The sequence below is a fragment of the Entelurus aequoreus genome, linkage group LG02, assembly GCF_033978785.1.
Source record: "Entelurus aequoreus isolate RoL-2023_Sb linkage group LG02, RoL_Eaeq_v1.1, whole genome shotgun sequence".
In the NCBI taxonomy this organism is placed as follows: Eukaryota; Metazoa; Chordata; class Actinopteri; order Syngnathiformes; family Syngnathidae; genus Entelurus; species Entelurus aequoreus.
This window is the reverse complement of record NC_084732.1, coordinates 63,227,721-63,253,360: the sequence shown is the minus strand read 5'-3', so window position 1 is coordinate 63,253,360 and position 25,640 is coordinate 63,227,721. Positions and strand designations below refer to the sequence as shown.

Genomic DNA, 25,640 nt, shown 5'->3' with positions numbered 1-25,640 from the left:
TTACTTGGATAGCAGACGCGCTAGCCGACGCTAGCCGCCAACCGCCAACCGCATCAGTGATCGGGTGAAGTCCTTCGTCGCGCCGTCGATCGCTGGAACGCAGGTGAGCGCGGGTGTTGATGAGCAGATGAGGGCTGGCTGGCGTAGGTGGAGCGCTAATGTTTTTATCATAGCTCTGTGAGGTCCGGTTGCTAAGTTAACTTCAGCGTCGTTAGCAACAGCATTGTTAAAGGCCTACTGAAACCCACTACTACCGACCACGCAGTCTGATAGTTTATATATCAATGATGAAATCTTAACATTATAACACATGCCAATACGGCCGGGTTAACTTATAAAGTGACATTTTAAATTTGCCGCTAAACTTCCGGTTCGAAACGCCTCTGAGGATGACGTATGCGCGTGACGTGGCCCGGCGAACACGGGTATGCCTTCCACATTGAAGCCAATACGAAAAAGCTCTGTTTTCATTTCATAATTCCACAGTATTCTGGACATCTGTGTTCGTGAATCTGTTTCAATCATGTTCATTGCATTATGGAGAAGGAAGCTGAGCAAGCAAAGAAGAAAGTTGTCGGTGCGAAATGGACGTATTTTTCGAACGTAGTCAGCAACAACAGTACACAGCCGGCGCTTCTTTGTTTACATTCCCGAAAGATGCAGTCAAGATGGAAGAACTCGGATAACAGAGACTCTAACCAGGAGGACTTTTGACTTCGATACACAGACGCCTGTAGAGAACTGGGACAACACAGACTCTTACCAGGATTACTTTGATTTGGATGACAAAGACGCAGACGTGCTACTGTGAGTATGCAGCTTTGGCTTCTAAACATTTGATCGCTTGACCGTATGTGCGCAACTTTTTTTTGCGTATGTACGTAACTTTTTTAAAATATATAAGCTTTATGAACCTTGGGTTAGGTAAACGGTCTTTTGGGCTGAGTGATTGTGTGTGTTGATCAGGTGTTTGAATTGTATTGGCGTGTTCTATGGAGCTAGGAGCTAGCATAGGAGCTAGGAGCTAGCATAACAAACACGCAGGTGTTTTTATGCAGGATTAATTTGTGGCATATTAAATATAAGCCTGGTTGTGTTGTGGCTAATAGAGTAAATATATGTCTTGTGTTTATTTACTGTTTTAGTCATTCCCAGCTGAATATCAGGTACCGTGAGTATGCAGCCTTGGCTGCTAAACATTTGATAGCTTGACCGTATGTGCGCGTCACGTACGTAACTTTTTAAAAATATATAAGCTTTATGAACCTTGGGTTAGGTGAACGGTCTTTTGGGCTGAGTGATTGTGTGTGTTGATCAGGTGTTTGAATTGTATTGGCGTGTTCTATGGAGCTAGGAGCTAGCAGAGGAGCTAGGAGCTAGCGTAACAAACACGCAGGTGTTTTTATGCAGGATTAATTTGTGGCATATTAAATATAAGCCTGGTTGTGTTGTGGCTAATAGAGTATATATATGTCTTGTGTTTATTTACTGTTGTAGTCATTCCCAGCTGAATATCAGGTCACCCCCGGCTCTCACAGCATCTTCCCTATCTGAATAGCTTCAACTCCCCACTAGTCCTTCACTTGCACTTTACTCATCCACAAATCTTTCATCCTCGCTCAAATTAATGGGGAAATTGTCGCTTTCTCGGTCCGAATCTCTCTCACTTCATGCGGCCATCATTGTAAACAATAGGGAACTTTGCGTATATGTTCAACTGACTACGTCACGCTACTTCCGATAGGGGCAAGCCTTTTTTTTATCAGATACCAAAAGTTGCAATCTTTATCGTCGTTGTTCTATACTAAATCCTTTCAGCAAAAATATGGCAATATCGCGAAATGATCAAGTATGACACATAGAATAGATCTGCTATCCCCGTTTAAATAAAAAAAAATCATTTCAGTAGGCCTTTAAGCTTTGCCAGGCTGAGAATTATTAACCGTGTAGTTACATGTACATGGTTTAATAGTATTGTTGATCTTCTGTCTATCCTTCCAGTCAGGGATTTATTTATTTTGTTTCTATCTGCTTTTGAGCCAGATGCTATCACGTTAGCTCAGTACCTAAAGAGCTCCGCCGATGTATTGTTGTGGAGATAAAAGTCACTGTGAATGTCCATTTCGCGTTCTCGACTCTCATTTTCAAGAGGATATAGTATCCGAGGTGGTTTAAAATACAAATCTGTGATCCACAATAGAAAAAGGAGAGAGTGTGGAATCCAATGAGCCAGCTTGTACCTAAGTTACGGTCAGAGCGAAAAAAGATATGTCTTGCACTGCATTCTAGTCCGTCACTCTAACATTCCTCATCCACAAATCTTTCATCCTCGCTCAAATGAATAGGGTAATCGTCGCTTTCTCGGTCCGAATCGCTCTAACTGCGTTGAAAACAATAGAAAATTTTAGGAGGCAAACAACTGACTACGTCACGCTACTTCTGGTAGGGGCAAGGCTTTTTTTTATCAGAGACCAAAAGTTGCGAAATTTATCGTTGTTGTTCTATACTATCCTTTCAGCAAAAATATGGCAATATCGTGAAATGATCAAGTATGACACATAGAGTGGATCTGCTATCCCCGTTTAAATAAAAAAAATTCATTTCAGTAGGCCTTTAAGCTCCAGACTTTGTTTGATATTGTCATTACTGCAGCGAGTGGTGGAAAAGTGTATTACAACTGAGTACCGCTGCAGGCCATACGGACCACAGCTGAGAAAAATATGTATTTTTTGGTCATCTAAGGGTTGTTCGCGGCCCAACAATGGGCCCTGGCCCTATGGTTAAGAAACAGCAATAAGAGACTATTTATGTCCTGCAAGGCAAAACAAATATATATATATATATATATATATATATATATATATATATATATATATATATATATATATATATATATATATATATATATATATATATATATATATATATATATATATATATATATATATATATAAAATATACACTACCGTTCAAAAGTTTGGGGTCACATTGAAATGTCCTTATTTTTTAAGGAAAAGCACTGTACTTTTCAATGAAAATAACTTTAAACTAGTCTTAACTTTAAAGAAATACACTCTATACATTGCTAATGTGGTAAATGACTATTCTAGCTGCAAATGTCTGGTTTTTGGTGCAATATCTACATAGGTGTATAGAGGCCCATTTCCAGCAACTATCACTCCAGTGTTCTAATGGTACAATGTGTTTGCTCATTGGCTCAGAAGGCTAATTGATGATTAGAAAACCCTTGTGCAATCATGTTCACACATCTGAAAACAGTTTAGCTCGTTACAGAAGCTACAAAACTGACCTTCCTTTGAGCAGATTGAGTTTCTGGAGCATCACATTTGTGGGGTCAATTAAACGCTCAAAATGGCCAGAAAAAGAGAACTTTCATCTGAAACTCGACAGTCTATTCTTGTTCTTAGAAATGAAGGCTATTCCACAAAATTGTTTGGGTGACCCCAAACTTTTGAACGGTAGTGTACCTCAACCTGTTAAAGGGGTTCTATTGCACAAAACCAACTCTTCTTACCTGTTGTTGTGTATTTGGGATCTGCATAAGTACCGAAAATTTTAAATTTAACCATGGAGGCATGGCGGAGATATTTTTATAACAATCTTGCCTATTTCCAAACTTTCTCCAAACGAGCCATTTGGAATTTGAGACTTTAGTGACGTATTTTGTTTTAGTTACTTCAGCAGATATCTCTATATATGGTAGAGGTTTACCCAAAGAGCTTTGCATGAGTCTGTAATTTTTATCCAGCTTGTCAATAAGTTCCTTGTTTTTTTCTATCATGTTGTTGTGGGGCAGACTGGCTCATACATGAACATTCATGCTAAAACCCTCCGCTGTTGCCATTTGTAATACAAAGTAGCGTATAGTTCAAACTTATATCAGTTAGTAGACTCGATTTGGAAGCGCTAAAAACTACAACACGGCTGACAAAGTAGAGGAACATAAATAAGACGCCGCATCCTGAAGAGACGGTTAGAAAACAGCTTGAAAATAGTCTGTAAAACATAATCAATGCTAAATGTTCACCAAAGAACCACCATTACATGTTACGTAGACCACAAGGAAGTATTTTAAATGTAAATATAAAAAAAAAAATCATAATATGACCCCTTGGAGTCATATTTACCCCTTACCTTTGGAGTAAATTAGAACATACTAACTAGAAGATTGTGAGCCAGCACATCAGGGATTATCTCCCTGATTATTTCCTGTAGTAGTAATCATGGTCAGGTGTCTCAATACTTTTGCAAACAGGTAGACATGTTGCGCTGTCACTTATGACAATGATGTTATATTTTAATTTTGTACCTCAGGTTGGGTAAATGGAGCTGATCAACTTACTTCCAGGTGAGGGCTGAGGTAGGAGGTTCCTGTGGTTCTCCTCTCGTTCCAGGCGAGGCAGGATGGCGTGGGAAGGTTGGCGTGGTGCCTTCACAGGCCTTCTGAATGCTGCTTAAAAAATAAATCACATGCCAATTGGTATAATTAAATATTACACATTATAATTTCGTAGTAAAGGATAGGATAGGATAGACGTTATTTATCCCACAATAGGGAAATGATGTGGTTGCAGTGAAGATTCAAAAAAGTCCACAAAAATAAAGTCAAACACATGAAAACCAGAGGAAAACATTAAAGAACAAAAGGTACATAAAATACATTAAAAGAGTACAGAGCTGATGCAACCAGCTGCTACTTCAGCGGCCTCATTTCTACATACAGCTACAATAAAACTAATGAAAAAACATAAAATAATACATATTGCGCACATACGATAAAGCCATGCAAACTGCATTCAATGATGTTATTCATGTTATTAGTTATTATTAAGGTAACTAATAAAATGTATTTAAACATCACATGTACTGATTTTTCTACTACTCATTAAAGGTGGGAATCTTTGGACAACTCACGATTTGATTCGATTCTGATTCTTGGAGTGGCGATTTGATTCAGAATCGATTCTCGTAATATATCACTTGGTGTATAAATTCCAACACCACAGATTACAAAAACTTGTCCTGGCTGCCGACGTACGACTTATATTCGCAGTGTTGGTCTACAAAAAGTATTTTTTTGAATGGATTTTAAAAAATTGTATTTACAAAAATCACAGAATGTTAACCAATCTAAAAAAAGGTCCAACCCAGTCCCAAGTTTCAATACTTGGGATAGACATTTACAAAGCAATTGAGAAGATATACAAATACAATACTCAAAAAAGTAAAAAAAAACAAAAACAATATCAATAATATTAACAATATAACAATAATAATAATGGTTGTTAATGTTTTCAATCCAAAAATGTATTCTGGAAAAAAGTTGATACATGCTATATTGAACAATTTGTTTCTCCTAAACATGCGCCCAATTAAATTCAGGTTTAAATCAAATAGTAATAAAAGTCCATCCATCGATCCATCCATTTTCTACAGCTTAAGAATCAGAATCAGAAATACTTTAATACTTTAATAATCCCCAAGGGGAAATTAACATTTTCAGCACAATCCCATTCAAGAGCAGACAAACATTACAGGGAGACAGAACAGGATCGCTGACGGGTCTGCCAACTTCCGGCGCCCCTTACAAAAAAGGTGAGAAACAGGGAGGAAGGGAGGGTGAGAAAAACAAATCAGTCCCAGACCAAGGAAGAAAAAAAAACCTCTTAGCCATGGCACAAAAAAACATGTGTGTAAGAGGGAAACATCAAACATCAAAGAACAAAAAGGACATTAAAGACATTAAAGCTTGTCCCTTTTGATGGTTGCGGGAGGTGCTGGAGCCTATCCCAGCTGCATTTGGGCGGAAGGTGGGGTACACACAAGTCGCCACCTCATTGCAGGGCCAACACAGACAGACAGACAACATTCACACTCACACACTGGGGTCAATTTAGTGTTGCCAATCAACCTATCTTCAATCGTTTCACATAAAAATAGGCAAAAAAAAAGACAGTAGGTGGACAGGCACTGACAATAAGGAGCTTTATTACAGCTATAAATATATAGACAATATGTCTAATATGTACATTTTTTACAGTCCATATATGTTGACAAGCATACTGTCGGACGAAACAGCAAACTAAATTTTGCGCGTGATAAATAATGACATTTGCATCTTTTCCTCCCAGTATTGTGATGATGATCAGCATATAGTCTGCATATTCATGAAGACAGACACACTAAATGGATTGCACTCCTTATTCTGCTCACTGAAGAGACGGAATCCTATGCACACACGTTTAGTGGATCAGCTTTGGGTGTTTTAATACATGCAAACCCTTGGTAGATTAGGCCTAAGGTGTCCAATAATCTTTATTTTTGGTGGCAACCAGGGTGTACCCCGACTTCCACCCGAGTGCAGCTGGTATAGACTCCAGCACTCCCCACGACCCCTAGAGGGACAAGCGGTAGAAAATGGAGGGATGGATGGCAACTAGAGGCGGCAGACCCAAGGGATAAGCGTCGTTAAATGAACGAGTGGAAGCCCAGAATATATTTGTGAAATTAAAACGGTACATTTTCCTTTATGTCATTGTTAAAGACTTGCTATAATCTGTTTTTTTTTATTTAAATATGTCATGTAATTTTGGCATTTACAGCTTTTGTTGTTTAAATCTTGCAGTGTTTTTGTGATTGCAGCCTTTTTAATGTGCCGACTTTTCTCTTTCCATGTGTTTTATGGTGTTTGTGTGTTTTTGGTTTTGGATCAGAATTTTAAATGTTTTTTGGGATATTTATGGGATGATCATATTAAATGCAAGCGTTGGCCTACATGTGCAAACTGTTAGATCGATTGTGACAGAGAGCACAATTCCTCAGGCTGTGTTCACATTTCCATGCGGTTGTAAGAACATAGAGAGGAGCACACGTGCACTGCAGGCTTCACAAGAAACAAAGCAGATGCATTCTTCAGCGGTAGCAAACAGCCGTCAGATTAACATTTTGCATTTTAAGGAGATTTTTTTCTTTGGCCCTTTTTACTAACCGACGATACAGACGACGCACAAATCAAAATGTTACTACAAACTATACGTCCATCCATTTTCAACCGATTGTCCCTTTCGGGGTCTCAAGGGGGGAGGAGCCTATCCAGCTGCACTCGGGCGGAAGACAGGGTACACACTAGACAAGTCACCAATTCCTCGCAAGGCCAACACAGACAGAAAGACAACCATACACACTCACATTCACACACTAGGGCCAATTTAGTGTTGCCATAATACAAACCAAAAAGTGTGTAATGTAAAGGAAATGCAGACACAATGTTATTGTTTTTTTTTCTGATTATGATAGTGTCTGGGTTTACCTTGTATATATAATTCGTAAAAGAAGTATCAGTGCGTATCAGGTTGTATTTTATGCCCACACAAATGTTGCTATGACAACAACCTTCAAAGACCACCAATCCTTCTTTGTGCAGTAAGTGACACTGACTAATATGATGATATGATGACCTGTGACCTTTGCCCCGAATGGTTCATAGGGTGTCAGTGATCCTACAAAAGGTTAAATATTTGAGGGTCCAATCAGTAATCTAGAACTTAATTTAAAAGGATTTAGGGGGACTAAAACCACAAGTACAACATTCAAAAAGTCGAGTTGTTGCTTGGAAGACTAAAGAATCCAAAAAGTGTGTCAATAAGGAAGCGGTTTAAGTCAACTGCCTTCAGATTGGCTGCTTAAGTTGCTGCCGACACACCCAAAACTAGCCATTTCTTGCATATTTACTTCTGACTTTGTCCAGAGACACAATTATAATTGGTGACAATAAATACTTTTCATGGTTTTTCCCTATTGGCACGTACTGTGCATCACTTTTTCCACATTTTGTTATGTTACAGGCTTATTCCAATAATAAATTCATTTTTGTCCACAATATTCTACCCACAGTACTGCATAATGACAATATGAAAAGTTGTTTTAATGTACAGAGACATCATGGATGAAAACTAACGCTTCCCATTTAACCTGATGGTGCTGCAGAGAGGAATGGGCAAAGAGACATGGTCGAAACTGCCCAAAGATAGGTGTGCCAAGCTGGTAGCATTGTATTCAAAGAGTCTTGAGGCTGTAATTGCTCCAAAGGTAAGTCAACTGAGTATTGACTGGAATACATTTTTATTTATTTTACATTTTTAATACATTTGCTAAATTAAAAAAAACAAAAAACTTTTCACATTGTCATTATGGGATGTAACATACAGAAAAAGTGAAGCAATGTGAATACTTTCCAGATGCACCGTATTTTCATTTAAATTACTTTATTTTCATAGTATTTTTTATACTCTTATCTAGGGATGGGCATTATGCAGAAGTGGGTAATAAAGCACTACATTTATTCAGTTACATTTACAAGTAACTTTTTGGAAAAGTTGTACTTTTAATGCAACATACTTTTTACTTTTGAGTATTTTTGTGAAAAAGAAAGGGTACTTTTATGCAATTATAGTGAGTTTCATTTATTTACATTATATCTATTTACAATCTATTGATTACTGCTTGCAAAGACATTCATGTAAGAAGACATCTAACGTAAGCACTGGGGACGTTTGAATTCACTTCACCAATCAAACGGAGCCTGGCGGCACTCAAATTACACACTGTAAAAAGTGGCATGGCGACAGACGAGTCAATGTTTACTTAAAAACTAAGAAAAATAACAGCTATGTCATTTGTGTCAGTAGAAATGTTCACATTTCAGCCTATAATAGTTCTATTTCTAACAAGAGAAAATATTTTGCGGTAAGTTGATGTTTTTTTTATGTTTTAGCTGTGCATATGCTAACATTAAATTATTATAATGTCATAAGTTACTGTAAAATGTGCATCTTTTGAAGTACATGCTGTAGTAGTGTGTCTGTCTCTCACACGCACACACAAAGAAACTCCAACTACAGTTGTTGTGCAAGTAATATTAAAAAAATAGTTACACAATAGAGTCTTGTCAATTTTGTGGGACATGACGAGGTTACATCATCAAAATGCATTATTGTGACAGAATTAAAATCCATTTGATAGGCCAAATGTATATATTCCATCCATCCATCCACTACCGCTTGTCCCTTTCGGGCTATTTTCTATTGTAAATTGTTTATTTGGCTATTTTGACTACAATGACAAAAAAGATGTTGTACATGCACAAATATTCCGGTGACAATATAAAGAAAAAAATTATGTTGTATTTTGTTAGTTGCTCTGGTCAAAAGTCCAACTAAAACTTTCATTTTGAAGCTTACTTTCACTAAACAAGAAGTCATAGTGTGCACATTTTAACTCTGTGTTACTAGACCATAGGTGCCCAAAATTTTTCCACTCAGGGCCATAGACTGACAAATCAAAGGATGTGGGGGCAAATTAGGTAGTTTTCACTTTCAAAACCGTTAAAATATTTTTTTTGTTTTCAAAGAACTTGAAAATGCACTTTTAGTCGAAATTGTGTGTGAATGCTGAAGATCCAAAAAATATGACTCATAGGTGTTTACCAGCAAAATGAGTTAAAAACAACTAGCATGCTAACATCACCAGGCTAACATGCGAACAATAGCATGCTTACAGTTAGTATTAGTGAAATACTAAAATATATGACACTAAGGTGTATACCTGCTAAATTAGCAAAACAAAGGGTCAAATACTATAATATATTAAACTGAGGTGCACATCTAAAAAAGTATGCATCAAGTACCAAAATATGACTCGGGTGTATAACTACAAAATTAACTAAAAAAGCCAGCATACCAACATTAGCATGCTAACAGGTAGCATTCGGTAAGTAACTAAATATTTGACACTGAGGTGTATGCCTGCAAAATGAGCAAATAAAGCTAGTATGCTAATATCAAAATGCTAACGGTTGTGCCAGCGGCCGTTAAAAAAATTGTTACAGGCCGCAAATGGCCCCGAGGCCGCACTTTGGACACCACCCCCGTACTAGACAGTAGTTATGTCGCTTGTTTAGCGATAATGAAGTTAACAATATTCAACACATGTAAACATAAACTGACCCATTTTTCACAGAAATTACCACTTACGCGCTCAAATTATAGGTAAACAAAAGAGGTTGATCATCAAAGTTGACCTCAAATGTACTTTTTGGGGGGAATTTTGCCTATCGTTCACAATCATTATGAGAGACAAGAACACATGTCTTTTTTATAAAAATTTTAAGGATTTTAAAGATGATAAAAAACGCTTGAGAAGATGCGGCTAATGGGATTCACCGTTGTAGCCTTCAAAGCCCTCTAAAACAACTTCAAAACCCCCCATCAATGTTTTACAAACACACTGCAAGTCGGTATATAATGTAGTAACATGCACGTTCATAACAATATCTAATATGTTCAATATTTACCGTATTTTGATCATTTTAATCAATGCCGGGACTGATTTCATCAGCACATTGATTTCTGTTTCCATACTTCTAGCAACACATGTTTGAATGAATGAATGATCTTTATTTGTCATTGTGCATGTACAGGTACTGGTCCAACGAAATTTAGGTTGCTTCCCTAAGGTGCTTTGCATTTAAAACAAACGCGTGTGTATATTTTAATCATGGCAGAATCGATAACAGAGAACAAAGATGACTTTTTTTGGACAAATGAGGATTCACAACCTTATATTTTTGAAGCTGAACATACTGAGGATGAACTGCTACTTATAGAAGTGAGCATGAAGGAAGGGAGAGACGTTAGAGCAGACGGAAGCCTAGATAGTGAGGTGAAAATTACTTGACGCTATAAATGTAGAACTTGGAGTCATGGTATTTCCATATAAATAAAGTGCTTACCCAAATAAACCAGAAAAAATTCAATTTAAATTGTACATGATACACGCAGTGTGTCACACATGTTATTAAAACTACAGTACATAGAGCTATCTGGTGAGGTGTGTACAAACAAAACATGAAATGTGGGCTAATATTTTACAGATACTGTAATATGATTGTTCATTTTTTTCGGTCAGTACAAATTGCTGTCCAATTGCAGTGTTGCATTACAAACTCAAACGCGTTTTGTGTTGTCGTAGAAGCCAGCTTATCTCGTTCCGTAGCTAGCTTTTACGGCTAATATTGAAGCACGCCCATGTGTAACTACGCTTGTGAAAGAGTTCCTCAATGTTCGCTCTTACAATAACAATCACTACGTTTCCATGCACTAAATTAGTCAGATTTCTCAAATACTTATTTTTTTTAAATTTTACACCTCTGTGTGAAGTCCAAGCATGCATTTTCTGTAATGCGACGGGGGTCGATTATTTCCTTTTAGCGGGGTTTACCAATTTATTTTCCGGTTGATCTATATGACGTCTCACTCTGTGTCTGTGGCTTCTCACAAGTTAACAGCTGAGCTCTGTTGTGATGTCCGCTGTAATATTGACACAGATTAGAAATATTACGTCTATAATGGCTATGTTGATGTTAAATAGCAGACAGCATCAAGAAATGAACAAACATGTGGCTAAAGAATGTATCGGAGCGGATGCAAGTCGGATGCAATGAAAGACGGGCGGAAGTGTTTTTTCGAAGGAATTTCGGATGAAATTCATGGAAACAAAACTTTTGAATGTTTCAAAGTTGGTAGAGCGGCCGTGCCAGCAACTTGGGGGTTGCAGGTTTGAGTGCCACTTCCGCCATCCTAGTCACTGCCATTGTGTGTTTGGGCAAGACATCTTACCCACCTACTCCTAGTTCCACCCACACTGGTTTAAATGTAGCTTAAAGATGTAGATAATGGGTTCCACAATGTAAATCGCTTGGAGTCTCTAGAGAAAAAGGACTATATATAAATGTAATTCACTTCAATTCACTTCTCTTCATGACAATTGTTGCTATGTTTTTATTAAGTGGTATCTGCTTCTGGGTTGTTTCCCGCGCCTTGAGACGGGCGCATGCACTATAGTAAGGGTCCTCTCCTGCCGCACACACCCCCTCGAGAGATCTGGTTTCCAATCCAGGTGTGTTAGTCCGACTTTTCAAAAACCGAACACGATCGAATTAAAGTGTTTCCATGGGCTGTAGGAGGCTTATTTAGAGCCAAACTATTTGAGAAGTCGGACTAATTTAGTGCATGGACACGTACTGAGTGTTGCTACAGCTTGGTTATTATACAGGTTACGGAACGTAAATTAAGTATTGTTGACGGTTTTTGAATGCCTTTTTAAAGTGACTTAGATGTATAATTGATTGCTGACATTAGCTAGATTGCTAGCCACCTACTAAGAGGCAATTTTTACAGGTCAGATTGCAAAAAAAAGCAAAACCTGTCCGCTCCTTCAAGCGGACACATTTTAGTAAGAAGTAGAACACAGTGACCCAGGACTTGATGAGTTGGTCGACACGGGTTGTTGACATAAACAGTACCAATTAAACAGGTTCCACTGTAATTGAGTAAAGTTATTAGTTACTTTCCTTTTCTTACTTGAGTGAAGAATAAAAAAGCTTACACCAGTTGGGACGTGTGGTGACTTGGGGAGGCCGAGTAGTGATAGTCGTGGTAGTTGTTGTCGTCGTGGTTAGTTGTTCCCGGGGTAGGTAGCTGGCAGAGTGGTGAGTCTGACGTAGTGGGCTTCTCCTCCCATGGTGGAGGTCGTACTGGTCTGGCGGTAACCAGTACTCATACTCAATCCCTGGGTTTTTGTCTGTGGCCAGAACCTTCACACAAAGTTCATATAGTCAGTAAGATGAAACAAGGCAAGGTTTTCCTTTTATATGCTGTAATAGCCATCACATGTTGTGTGCTTTACTGTAATGACCAGAAAAAAGATTTATAACTTTTCCACTGCAAAAAGGCCCACTCAAATATTAGCACTGAATTAGTAACCTTACTCTTCATTTTAATCGTATTCAATAATTGTAAGTCAAATGTTATGAACTCATGTGTTAATCACAAAGACTATAAGCTTAGGTCAGGCTGATTATAAAAATAAGTACGAACCAAATACAAGAAGGGACTCACAAATAACTGAAGAAAAATAAATTAACACACAATTATGTTAAAATAATTAAACTAAATAAAAATAAAAACTAAACTGTCATTATAATTGAATTACAAATGAAAATACAGCTTCACCACTTTAGACATCATTTTTGCACTTAAGAAACTTTTCGTTGACTTTAGCTCGAGACTTTTACTGTCTGAAGTGGTCATTACTGCCATGAATGGTGGACAAATGTATTACAACTGAGTACTGCTGCGGCCCTTACGGACCCTAGCTATGAAACCGATATTTTTTGGTAGCCTTCTAGGGTTAAGAAACACTGAGTTAAAACATTTGTCATTTATCATTCAGTACTTAAATAATCATATAGTTGACCGTTTGTTGATGTTTCCACTTCATTGATCACTGATCTCGTTTTTAAAATTGTTGTTTGCCAAGGCTGCATTCACACTTCCAGGTTCATTACGCTAGTCCAAAGCATAAAACATTTGCATTTAGTTAGAACATGATTCGTTGGGAACTTTTTCGGACATATTATGTGAAAAAACATAAATACTCCAAAACAAGACACTATCTGCTGGGTTGAATACTTTGTATACTTTAATAACTCAACTCAGATTTTACAAACAAATTCTAAAATATACTTTTATAGAGCGGTGTTGCCACGGTGTGTAACAGTGGTCATCTCGCGCTTGTCAGCAATGCATGAACCCAGGCTCAAACCCACACAAAAATATTTGTTATGCTATTTGTTTACTTTTGAAATACAATTTTTTTGTTGAATCACATTCTTAGCATGAGCATATTGGCAGCATTAATGCCAAGAGTCTATATTTTATGTAGAGTCGTACCTAAACTTAAGAGTGCCCCAACCTAGAAGTATTTTGAAATGGAGCTGTTTCTAACCTAATTGTTATGCTTTAAGTTGAAAGCAAAAACTGGAGTTCCAAGCATCCCCACCGTTAGTTAATGTAGAAAATGCAACAGTGAAACTCGTAAGATCCGACCAAAACAACTGGGCTTACTCGCTAGCGTTAGCTTATAGCCGGGGTGTCCAAAACGTTTGTCCGGGGAAAGCTGACTGCATGCAAAATAACTATATATTTATATCTATCTATCTATCTATATACATATATGTATATATATATATATACACATATATATATTTATATATATATATATATATATATATATATATATATATATATATATATATATATATATATATATATATACACATATATGTACATGTATATGTGTATCTATATCTATCTATCTATCTATCTATCTATCTATCTATCTATCTATCTATCTATCTATCTATCTATCTATCTATCTATCTATCTATCTATCTATCTATCTATCTATCTATCTATCTATCTATCTATCTATCTATCTATCTATCTATCTATCTATCTATCTATCTATCTATCTATCTATCTATCTATATACACTATATTGCCAAAAGTATTTGGCCACCCATTCATATGATCAGAATCAGGTGTCCGGCCACAGGTGTATAAAATCAAGCACTTAGGCATGGAGGCTGTTTCTACAAACATTTGTGAAAGAATGGGCCGCTCTCAGTAGCTCAGTGATTTCCAGTGTGGAACTGTCATAGGATGCCACCTGTGCAACAAATCCAGTCGTGAAATGTCCTCGCTCCTAAATATTCCAAAGTCAACTGTCTGCTTTAATATAAGGAAATGGAAGACTTTGGGAACAACAGCAACTAAGCCATGAAGTGGTAGGCCACGTAAACTGACAGACAGGGGTCAGTGGATGCTGAAGCACATAGTGCAAAGAGGTTGCCGACTTTCTGCACAGTCAGTTGCTACAGAGCTCCAAACTTCATGTGACCTTCCAATTAGCCCACGTACAGTATGCAGAGAGCTTAATGGAATGGGTTTCCATGGCCGTGCAGCTGCATCTAAACCATACATCACCAAGTCCAATGCAAAGCGTGGGATGCAGTGGTGTAAAGCACGTCGCCACTGGACTCTAGAGCAGTGGAGACGCGTTCTCTGGAGTGATGAATCACGCTTTTTCATCTGGCAATCTGATGGACCAGTCTGGGTTTGGAGGTTTCCTGGAGAACTGTACATTTCGGACTGCATTGTGCCGAGTGTGAAAATTGGTGGAGGAGGAATTATGGTGTGGGGTTGTTTTTCAGGAGTTGGGCTTGGCCCCTTAGTTCCAGTGAAAGGAACTAGGATACCAAAAAGATTTTGGACAATTCCATGCTTCCAACCTTGTGGGAACAGTTTGGAGCGGGCCCCTTCCTCTTCCAACATGACTGTGCACCAGTGCACAAAGCAAGGTTTATAAAGACATGTATGGCAGAGTCTGGTGCGGATGAACTTGACTGGCCTGCACAGAGTCCTGACCGGAACCCAATAAAACACCTTTGAGATTAATTAGAACGGTGACTGAGAGCCAGGCCTTCTTGACCAACATCAGTGTGTGACCTCACCAATGCGCTTTGGGAAGAATGGTCGAAAATTCCTATAAACACACTCCGCAACCTTGTGGACAGCCTTCCCAGAAGAGTTGAAGCTGTAATAGCTGCAAAAGCTGGACCGACATCATATTGAACCCTATGGGTTAGGAATGGGATGGCACTTCAAGTTCATATGTGAGTCAAGGCAGGTGGCCAAATACTTTTGGCAATATAGTGTATATATATATATATATATATATATATATATATATATATATATATATATATATATATATATATATATATATATATATATATATATAGTCAAGGTTCCTGTGGTTTATCCGTTATACAGTGCTAAATACCAGGATAGAGCGGAATATACGTTAGGTCAGAAAAAACACAAAGGCTATATCATCCCTACAAGCCTGTTTTGCACGAGCTTGAGCAGGGAAACCTGCGAAACAGGCTTGTAGGGATGATATAGCCTTTGTGTTTTTTCGGACCTAACGTATACATAAATATATACAAACGCCGTTTCCATTTGAGTTGGGAAATTGTGTTAGATGTAAATATAAACGGAATACAATGATTTGCAAATCCTTTTCAACCCATATTCAATGAATGCACTACAAAGACAAGATATTTAAAGTTCAAACTCATAAACTTTTTTTTTTTTTTTGCAAATAATAATTAACTTAGAATTTCATGGCTGCAACACGTGCCAAAGTAGTTGGGAAGGGGCATGTTCACCACTGCGTTACATGGCCTTTCCTTTTAACAACACTCAGTAAACGTTTGGGAACTGAGGAGACACATTTTTTAAGCTTCTCAGGTGGAATTCTTTCCCATTCTTGCTTGATGTACAGCTTAAGTTGTTCAACAGTCCGGGGGTCTCCGTTGTGGTATTTTAGGCTTAATAAAGCGCAACACATTTTTAATGGGAGACAGGTCTGGACTACAGGCAGGCCAGTCTAGTACCCGCACTCTTTTACTATGAAGCCACGTTGATGTAACACGTGGCTTGGCATTGTCTTGCTGAAATAAGCAGGGGCGTCCATGGCAACGTTGCTTGGATGGCAACATATGTTGCTCCAAAACCTGTATGTACCTTTCAGCATTAATGGCGCCTTCCCAGATGTGTAAGTTACCCATGTCTTGGGCACTAATACACCCCCATACCATCACAGATGCTGGCTTTTCAACTTTGCGCCTATAACAATCCGGACGGTTCTTTTCCTCTTTGGTCCGGAGGACACGACGTCCACAGTTTCCAAAAACAATTTGAAATGTGGACTCGTCAGACCACAGAACACTTTTCCACTTTGTATCAGTCCATCTTAGATGAGCTCAGGCCCAGCGAAGCCGACGGCGTTTCTGGGTGTTGTTGATAAACGGTTTTCGCCTTGCATAGGAGAGTTTTAACTTGCACTTACGGATGTAGCGACCAACTGTAGTTACTGACAGTGGGTTTCTGAAGTGTTCCTGAGACCATGCGGTGATATCCTTTACACACTGATGTCGCTTGTTGATGCAGTACAGCCTGAGGGATCAAAGGTCACGGGCTTAGCTGCTTACGTGCAGTGATTTCTCCAGATTCTCTGAACCCTTTGATGATATTACGGACCGTAGATGGTGAAATCCCTAAATTCCTTGCAATAGCTGGTTGAGAAAGGTTTTTCTTAAACTGTTCAACAATTTGCTCACGCATTTGTTGACAAAGTGGTGACCCTCGCCCCATCCTTGTTTGTGAATGAATGAGCATTTCATGGAATCTACTTTTATACCCAATCATGGCACCCACCTGTTCCCAATGTGCCTGTTCACCTGTGGGATGTTCCAAATAAGTGTTTGATGAGCATTCCTCAACTTCATCAGTATTTATTGCCACCTTTCCCAACTTCTTTGTCACGTGTTGCTGGCATCAAATTCTAAAGTTAATGACTATTTGCAAAAAAAAAAAGTTTATCAGTTTGAACATCAAATATGTTGTCTTTGTAGCATATTCAACTGAATATGGGTTGAAAATGATTTGCAAATCATTGTATTCCGTTTATATTTACATCTAACACAATTTCCCAACTCATATGGAAACGGGTTTTGTAGATAGATAGTAGGTAGATAGATAAATATATATACACATATACATGTATATATATATATACATATATATATATATATATATACACATACATACACACACATATATACAGTATGTATATGATTATACATTAATATAATAATATAATGGATACATAATTAATAATTATAGATAATTTGTTATTAAGACTATGTGAAAAAATTCGACCACTACCTTCTTTACTTCCGTGACGACCTCTTTAAAGTTTTTTAATTAATCAGAAATATTAAGCAGCTAAAATGTGCCAAACATGGTTATGTGTGAAGAGAGTGTTATGCATTTTTCCCATCATCCCTTGTAATCGATTTAAATCTGTGTAGTTAAAACATTTTTATGCTGATTGGGTATTTTTTAAAATAATATCCACATAGTTCAATGAGCAGGATGTGTTGTGATGTGTGTTGAATTTTTGTGCTGGTTGAATTTTTTATCTGCACCATGACTAGGGAAGGTATTTTGGATTAGGTAATACAAGTGCTGTACACACACACATAGATGTCTAATTAATTAGTTACTTTTACTGGCCACCATATGGCAACAGAATGGCAGCTATTAGACACCTCTCTATTTGTTTATTATATGAAAGCGCCTGGCCAAATTGCTCATTGAACTCGTGCCGTCTCATGGGCCAAATTGTAAAAGCCGTTGGGCCGCACTTGGCCCGTGGGCTGTAATTTGGACACCACTGGTTTACAGCTAGAGATGCGTGTAATTTTGTTTTCCAACCATGGGAAAAAATAAAGTTAAAGTGGATGACAGTGTTGAGAAAAAGAAGCAGATCATATTCATTGATTAAAAAAAGGAAATCTTGTAAAACACGATCGAGCGTGTCGCCAACTTGGTGAAACATTTGAGCGTAGCACTGCTAGTCTGCACCATACTGAAATAGATGAGTCCAACACCAGCAAGAATGTTAAAATAATATCTAAACCAGAGGTCTTCAACGGGGTCTGCAGGGGGCCTTAAGTTTGACACCTGGGCTTTAGGAGGTCTTACCATTAGACGTAAATCTTCCTGGGTTGGACCTGGGACTTCAAAGCTCTCCCAGGTGTCAGCTGACCGCCGATACAGAAGTTTGGTGCCAGCCACACTGTACTCCCCCGGGATGCTGATTTTCCAGTTACCGTTGATGACAAACTGGGCACGACCATTCTGGAGAGCTACATTCATAGAAAAAGGTTTTATTTTGGCGAGTTGATCATGTCAACTTCATCAAATTATCTGTATCAGTGGTTCACAACAAAGTAGGAAAGAGAAGGGATTTGGGGGCACTTTCAAGAACGAAATAAGCCAAATGACCATAAAAGGCAGCAGTCTCAACTCAGTGCTCAGAGGGATTTTCCATGACCTATAATGGAAACAAGGACTTCACCTGCTTTGATAGAGCTTTTAACATGGGTCCGCCTCAAGACCACAGTGTCCACTATTACTGAATCTGGTTTATTTTGGTTTCATAAACAAGATAAAAATAGAGGTCGATGGGTATGTTGCCTGGAAAACACACACAACATCCAGCAACCAGACAGGACTGTTGAGCCCTTTTTGTCTCTGGGGAGAGGAAGTAAAAGCGAGGCTAGGAAAAACTGATGTGACATGTTGGACTTATAAGTGTAGCCATTGAGCCGGTAACACAGCAGTAACGTGAAATTGATACGCACAAAAAGACCAGGTGGCCCGTGTGTGTGTGTCCGTGATCTTACCGAGATAATTCCTGCTGTTTTCCGTGACTCGGATGTGAGTGGCTCCAGCTGGTATCTTGGCTACTTCATTGTATCCAAAAGGTCCACCTACCAACAGAACCACACACATACTCGTTAAAGGCTTGAATCACCTTTCAGTGCAAAGTAGAGGAACAGAAATAACAAGACAAGGGCATCCAACTTACTTATCACTTCCTTGAGGATTTTTCAATGTCTAAACAAAGAGAGCAGTCTACCTGTCTGAGCTTTTAACCATTGCAGAAAGTTTTTGCTTGATTCTTTTTATTTTTATTCTGAAAAGACATAACATTTCCCTGCACGCAACGATCAAACGAATGCTCAGGAACACTCGGGAAACCTCTACCCATTAAAGTCATGTTTTAAGAAAAACAACACACAGGTAAATTAACACAGTTATTAACACAGTTAACCATACTTGCCAACCTTGAGACCTCCAATATCGGGAGGTGGGGGGTGTTTGGGGGCGGGGGGCATGGTTGGGGGCGTGGTTATTTACAGCTAGAATTCACCAACTCGAGTAAATAAATGATAAATGGGTTATACTTGTATAGCGCTTTTCTACCTTCAAGGTACTCAAAGCGCTTTGACAGAGTATTTCATATATATATATATATATATATATATATATATATATACATATATATATATATATATATGTTATATATATATATATATATATATATATATATATATATATATATATATATATATATATATATATATATATATATATATATATATATATATGTATGAAATACTTGACTTTCAGTGAATTCTAGCTATATATATATTTTTTTTATTTTTTATTTTATTTACATAGAAAAAAAAATAAAATACTTGAATTTCAGTGTTCCAGTGGCTATCCATTAGATGGCAGTATTGTCCTGTTTAACTTCTCCGTTCATGATGAGTATATCATTTCGGCCGCCATGTCTGTAATTTCCTCGTTCTTCTGCTTCGTCTCCTTGTTGTGTGCGCAGTTGTGCACTCTATAAAAGCCCTAGATGTTATGACGTCTTTGGGCAGGCAAGCTGTTTATTTTGTGGGAAAGCGGACGTGAGAACAGGCTGTCCCCACTCAGTCTCAGGTCCGCATTGAGCTGGAGGGGGCGTGGCCTCTAGCTCCGGCTGAATACCGGGAGTTTGTCGGGAGAAAATCTCTGCCGGGAGGTTGTTGGGAGAGGCGCTGAATATCGGGATTCTCCCGCTAAAAACGGGAGGGTTGGCAAGTATGCCTTTAACTGCAGTTTGCGGTCAGGTTTTCACCCTGGACTGGAAAATATTTCTTATCATTATTTTATTTTTTCTAAAAAATCTCCCCTATTTTCAAATGCAAATGTTTTCATATGTGGAACAAAACAGAAGCTTTCCTGGCTACCAGAATGTTAACCAGGCTAGCAGGGATACCTGCTTTAAAGACATAATATTTTAAAAGATTATATAGACAAGTGTTTAAAAAGACATAAAGAAAAACATTCATTTTCATTCCATCAACTTTCTTCTGGGAATCCTTCCACTTATTTCTTTACAGACACAGTACATGTAATTCTATTCTGTGTTATATGTGTTTTATGTTGCACGATTGCACCAAGTAAAATTCCTAGTTTGTGAACCCGTTCTCAAACAATGGCAATAAAAACAAATCTGATTCTGATTCAATATAGACAGTTCAAAATACGGAAAATGCCTTTGGAAAATAGCGAAAAATATGGGATTTTTATCACCAACCACTGTCAAATAAATTTTTAAAAATGTAGTAGAATCCCTAACCAGGACTTAACCTAATGTGCCTTACAACACGAGGCAGCATCACAATCCACTGAACTATTTAATCTAACACACGTAAATAGCGTTCAGCAAGCCTAATGAGGACCCTTTGTACAGTGTTCGCTCGCCACTTTGCGGTTGACTTTCTGCGGTCTCAGTGCATGGTGGTTTCAAAACTTGTGTATAGGTATTTTATATAAACGTATTATAACATCTATTTGAGCATCTAGCCCAGGGGTCGGCAACCTTTACCACTCAAAGAGCCATTTTGGCAAGTTTCACAAATTAAAGAAAGTAATGGGAGCCACAAAAAAATGTTTTAAATTTAAAATGAAAAACACCGCATACAAAGCTTAAACGCTTTGTGCTATGTTAACCAGGGGTCTCCGACACACGCACCGGCACGCACTTTAATGTGGAAATTTGATGTTAGTGCAGCCCGCGAGTTTTGAATGAATGGCGCTTGATAGCGTCATACTTGCCAACCCTCTCATTTTTCCCGGGAGACTCCCGAATATCAGAGCGTGATGACACTGCATTGGGCGCCCTCTACAGTCTGCCCTAACAGTGTACCTGCTCAACCACACGTAGAATGCAATTTCAGCTTGCTCACGTAAGTGACAGCAAGGCGTACTAACTCAGCAGCCACACATCTTACACTGACGGTACCAATACCCAGAATCCCATGCAGCCCTAACTCTTCCGCTCAACCAACGCACGGAGAGGGGGGGGGGGGGGGGGGGGGGGTTTGATGTGTGGGGGGGATTTGGTGGTAGCGGGGGTGTATAATGTAGACCGGAAGAGTTAGGGCTGCATGGGATTCTGGGTAATGGTTGTGTTGTGTTTATGTTGTGTTACGGTGGGATGTTCTCCAGAAATGTGTTTTTCATTCTTTTTTGGTGTGGGTTCACAGTGTGGCGCATATTTGTAACGTAACAATGTTAAAGTTGTTTGATACGGCTACCGTCAGTGTAAGCTGTGTGGCTGATGAGTAAGTATGCTTTGCTGTCTCCTGTGTGTGCAGGTAATAACATGCAACATGTGGCTGGACTGGCACGCTGTATGTAAATGCTATAGAGGACAATTACTGCAGTGCAATTAGGGCACGCCCTTTATTTAGTACTTAGAGTGTAAATAGGATTATTTTTTCCCTGGGAGTAATCTATGAGGGACACTGAGATCCATAAGTCTCCTGGGAAAATCAGGGGGGTCGGCATGTATGTAGCTGAGCCGCATCAGAGTGGTCAAGGAGCCGCATGCGGCTCCGGAGCCGCGGGTTGCCGACCCCTGATCTAGCCGGAAAGCTGACCTACTTCGTGAATGCAAGGACTACTAGCTTTTTGCTTGCAGGAGGCTTGAGTGTTTTTGTTGGTGGGCGCATCTCCTCTTTGTTTAAAGGGGCCCTATTATGCAAAAACAATGTTTCCTACCTATTGGTGCCTGTTAGTGTGTATTTGGGATCTGCATAAATCAAACCGTGGAGCCATTGCAAAGATATTTATAAAATAAACTTGCCTTTCTTCCAACTTCCGCACAATGGGCTGTTTGGAATTTGCTCCTTTTGTGACGTCAGCGGATTATCCAAATATGGTAGAACTAATCAGAGTGCCTTGTGCGCGTTTGCCGTTGTAGTCCACGCTGTAGCCAATAAACCATTATTTTTTTGCTATTCTCTTGTTGTGGGGCAGACTGGCTCGTACATGCACAAGCATCCTCCGCTGCTGCCATTTCTAAAACATAGTAGCGTAAAGTTCTCAAACTACAACCAAGTAGAGGTGGGAAAGACGCATTTGAAGTGGAGGCATGTAAATAAGACCCGCCCACAAAACGGCGCATACTGAAGAGACGGTCAGAAAGCGGTGTGAAGATGGTCTGGTCTGGTCTGTAAAACATAACATTAAATGTAGACCACAAGAAGGTGTTTTAAATGTAGAACAAAAAAAATCATAATAAAGTTAAAGTTCCAATGATTGTCACACACACACACTAAGTGTGGTGAAATGTGTCTTCTGCATTTGACCCATCCTCATGTTCACCCCCTGGAAGGTGAGGGGAGCAGTGAGCAGCACCGTGCACCGCGCTCGGGAATCATTTGGTGATTTAACGCCCAATTCCAACCCTTGATGCTGAGTGCCAAGCAGGGAGGCAATGGGTCCCGTTTTTTGTGGTCTTTGGTATGACTCGGCCGGGGTTTGAACTCATGACCTCCCAGTCTCAGGGAGGACACTCTAAACACAAGGCCACACAATATGACCCCTTCAGATAAATAGATAGATACCATATTGATCCCTGGGGGGAAATTCAGCCCCACTCTGAAGCAGCGTGTCGATCTGTTGTGACATGGAAACTCAATTTTGTGTCACACATCCACTTTGTTTGAGATCTGCAGTATTTGTGATAGAGGAGCTGCTCTCATAAACAAGAAGGTTGACAGGTATGATGGATATCCCTCAGGTCTGGTAGGTTGGCTTTCTTCCTTGAACTTGTAGCACTTTTGGGTATTTGCAGCATATTTCTTCTGCATTTGTTTTTGATTCTCCTGTGTTTATGTGCTTGCAGAACTTTTCAGTTGCATGTGTTTTATTGTGTTCGTGTATTTTTGGTTTTGGATCATTTCTATGTTTGGAGTGTTTACTGCTGTTGGGAACCGTATTTACAACATTCATAAATACACATTATATTGGCTGACCCTTGCCAATATAATGGCATGGGTCAACTGTCTACTTTCTGACATTCTGGTTTTATGACACACAATGATGCACAACTAAGAGGACTTGAGGAACTCCTTATAAACTATTTTATTCCAGGGCAAAGTTTCACTGCCGAGTCCCAACAAAAAGGCAGGGATAGGTCTATGGTTCCCCTGCTGTTCCGGAGTGAAAAGCTCTGCCTTATGAGTCACATTCATGACATAGTGTGAACAACCTTTTGCTTTGGTTGCTCCTACTTACCAATTTTTGAGAGACAATATGCTCAATGTCCGAACTACAGACATGCGCCGATGAACTCTAAATCGTTCGACCTTGTAAGAACGATCGGTCTCCATCAATTCTCTATCCGTTTGTAGGAGGAGAGAAAACCTCACTGAACTTTGGAGTCCTCCAAACAAAGCAGACATTATCAGCTTGTGTTGTCCTTGCTCACATTGGCCCATTATGGCCAGCATCCCAGTGCTGGCTGCTTGCACCATGTTGCACGCCACAGTTGTGAAGTTGCTGTGAAGTACAGTGCATCCGAAAGGTGTTCACAGAGCGTCACTTTTTCCACATTTTATTGTAATACAGCCTTAATCAAAAATGGAATAAATTCATTTTTGTCCTCAAAATTCTACAGACAATACCCCATAATGACAATGTAAAGTTGTTGTTGTTGTTTTTTGCAAATGTGTTACAAATAAAAAACTAAAACATCACATTTACATAAGTATTCACACTCACAGCCTTTGCCTAATTCTTTATTGATGCACCTTTGGCAGCAATTACAGCCTCAAGTCTTTTTGAATACGATGTCACATGCTTGGCACACCTATCTTTGGTAAGTTTCGTCCATTCCTCTTTGCAGCACCTTCTAAAGCTCTATCAGGTTGGATGAGAAGTATTGGTTTTCATCCAGGGTGTCTCTGTGCATTGCTGCATTCATATTTCCCTCTATCCTGACTCGTCTCCCAGTTCCTGTCGCTGAAAAACATTCCCACAGCATGATGCTGCCACCACCATGCTTCACTGTCGGGATGGTATTGGCCTGCTGATGAGCGGTGCCTGGTTTCCTCCAAACATGATGCCTGGCATTAACACCAAAGAGTTCAATCTGTGTCTCATCAGCCCAGAGAATTTTGTTTCTCACGGTCTGAGAGTCTTTTGGGCACATTTGTGGAAAGTGGAAAAATGTGGAAAAAGTGAAGTGCTGGGAATACTTTTCGGATGCAATGTAACACTGCTAAACAGCAACTCTATACAAAAACAACAATGTATTAGTCAATCTTGGGTTAAAGATCACTGATACAGATAGCTGGTTCTTCTCTGTGTTAGTTAGCTAGTTAGTTAGAACCGTACATTGGTTGTCAATAGCAATCTGTTCCAAAAACTCTGACAAAAACAGAAAACAAAGCATTTAAAAAAAAAATTACGTGAATGCAATTAATCCGTTGCAGACACAGAAAAATATTAACACAAAACACATTTTATAGCGAATAATTGTAGATTTACATGCATAAAACAATGTAAAATACATATAAATTATGAATGTAATGTATACTTGAGTTTTTAACATCACTTTTACCATCACCGCAGTGACTTGTCGGGGACAACAGGCTAACAAATTATTAACACACTTACACAAGAAAAGAGCAGACTAACACAAGCACGGTTTTAATAACACCAACATGTGGGGTTTTTTGTTTGGACGCTTTTCCTCAGAACGATACGCAAGCAAACGGACTAATTTTTCTTTTAGGCCCTTTTTTTTTGTTTTTATGCAACAAAGGTGCTATGTACAGTATGTGTGTTAAGAAACTTATGATGCATGCCTTCATTATAAGCAGCAACTACACATTGCTTTAACTTACAGTTGTGTAGATGTCTCGTTGACTCGCCTGCTGATGGCCTCATATAGAG

General features: G+C 38.9%; 1 protein-coding gene across 2 annotated transcripts in view; it reads right to left on the bottom strand.

The window, feature by feature from the left end:
• The window catches only part of adamtsl5 (ADAMTS like 5), a 118,446-nt gene that overhangs the window by 7,396 nt on the left and 85,410 nt on the right, over window positions 1-25,640 (bottom strand). For both annotated transcript variants that reach the window (XM_062030492.1, XM_062030493.1), the window contains 4 exons: window positions 19,241-19,327; window positions 18,537-18,700; window positions 12,466-12,673; window positions 4,364-4,471 (listed from right to left, as the gene is read on the bottom strand). In XM_062030492.1, coding sequence (XP_061886476.1) covers window positions 4,364-4,471; window positions 12,466-12,673; window positions 18,537-18,700; window positions 19,241-19,327 — 567 coding nt within the window. The remainder of the gene's footprint in view (window positions 1-4,363; window positions 4,472-12,465; window positions 12,674-18,536; window positions 18,701-19,240; window positions 19,328-25,640) is intronic.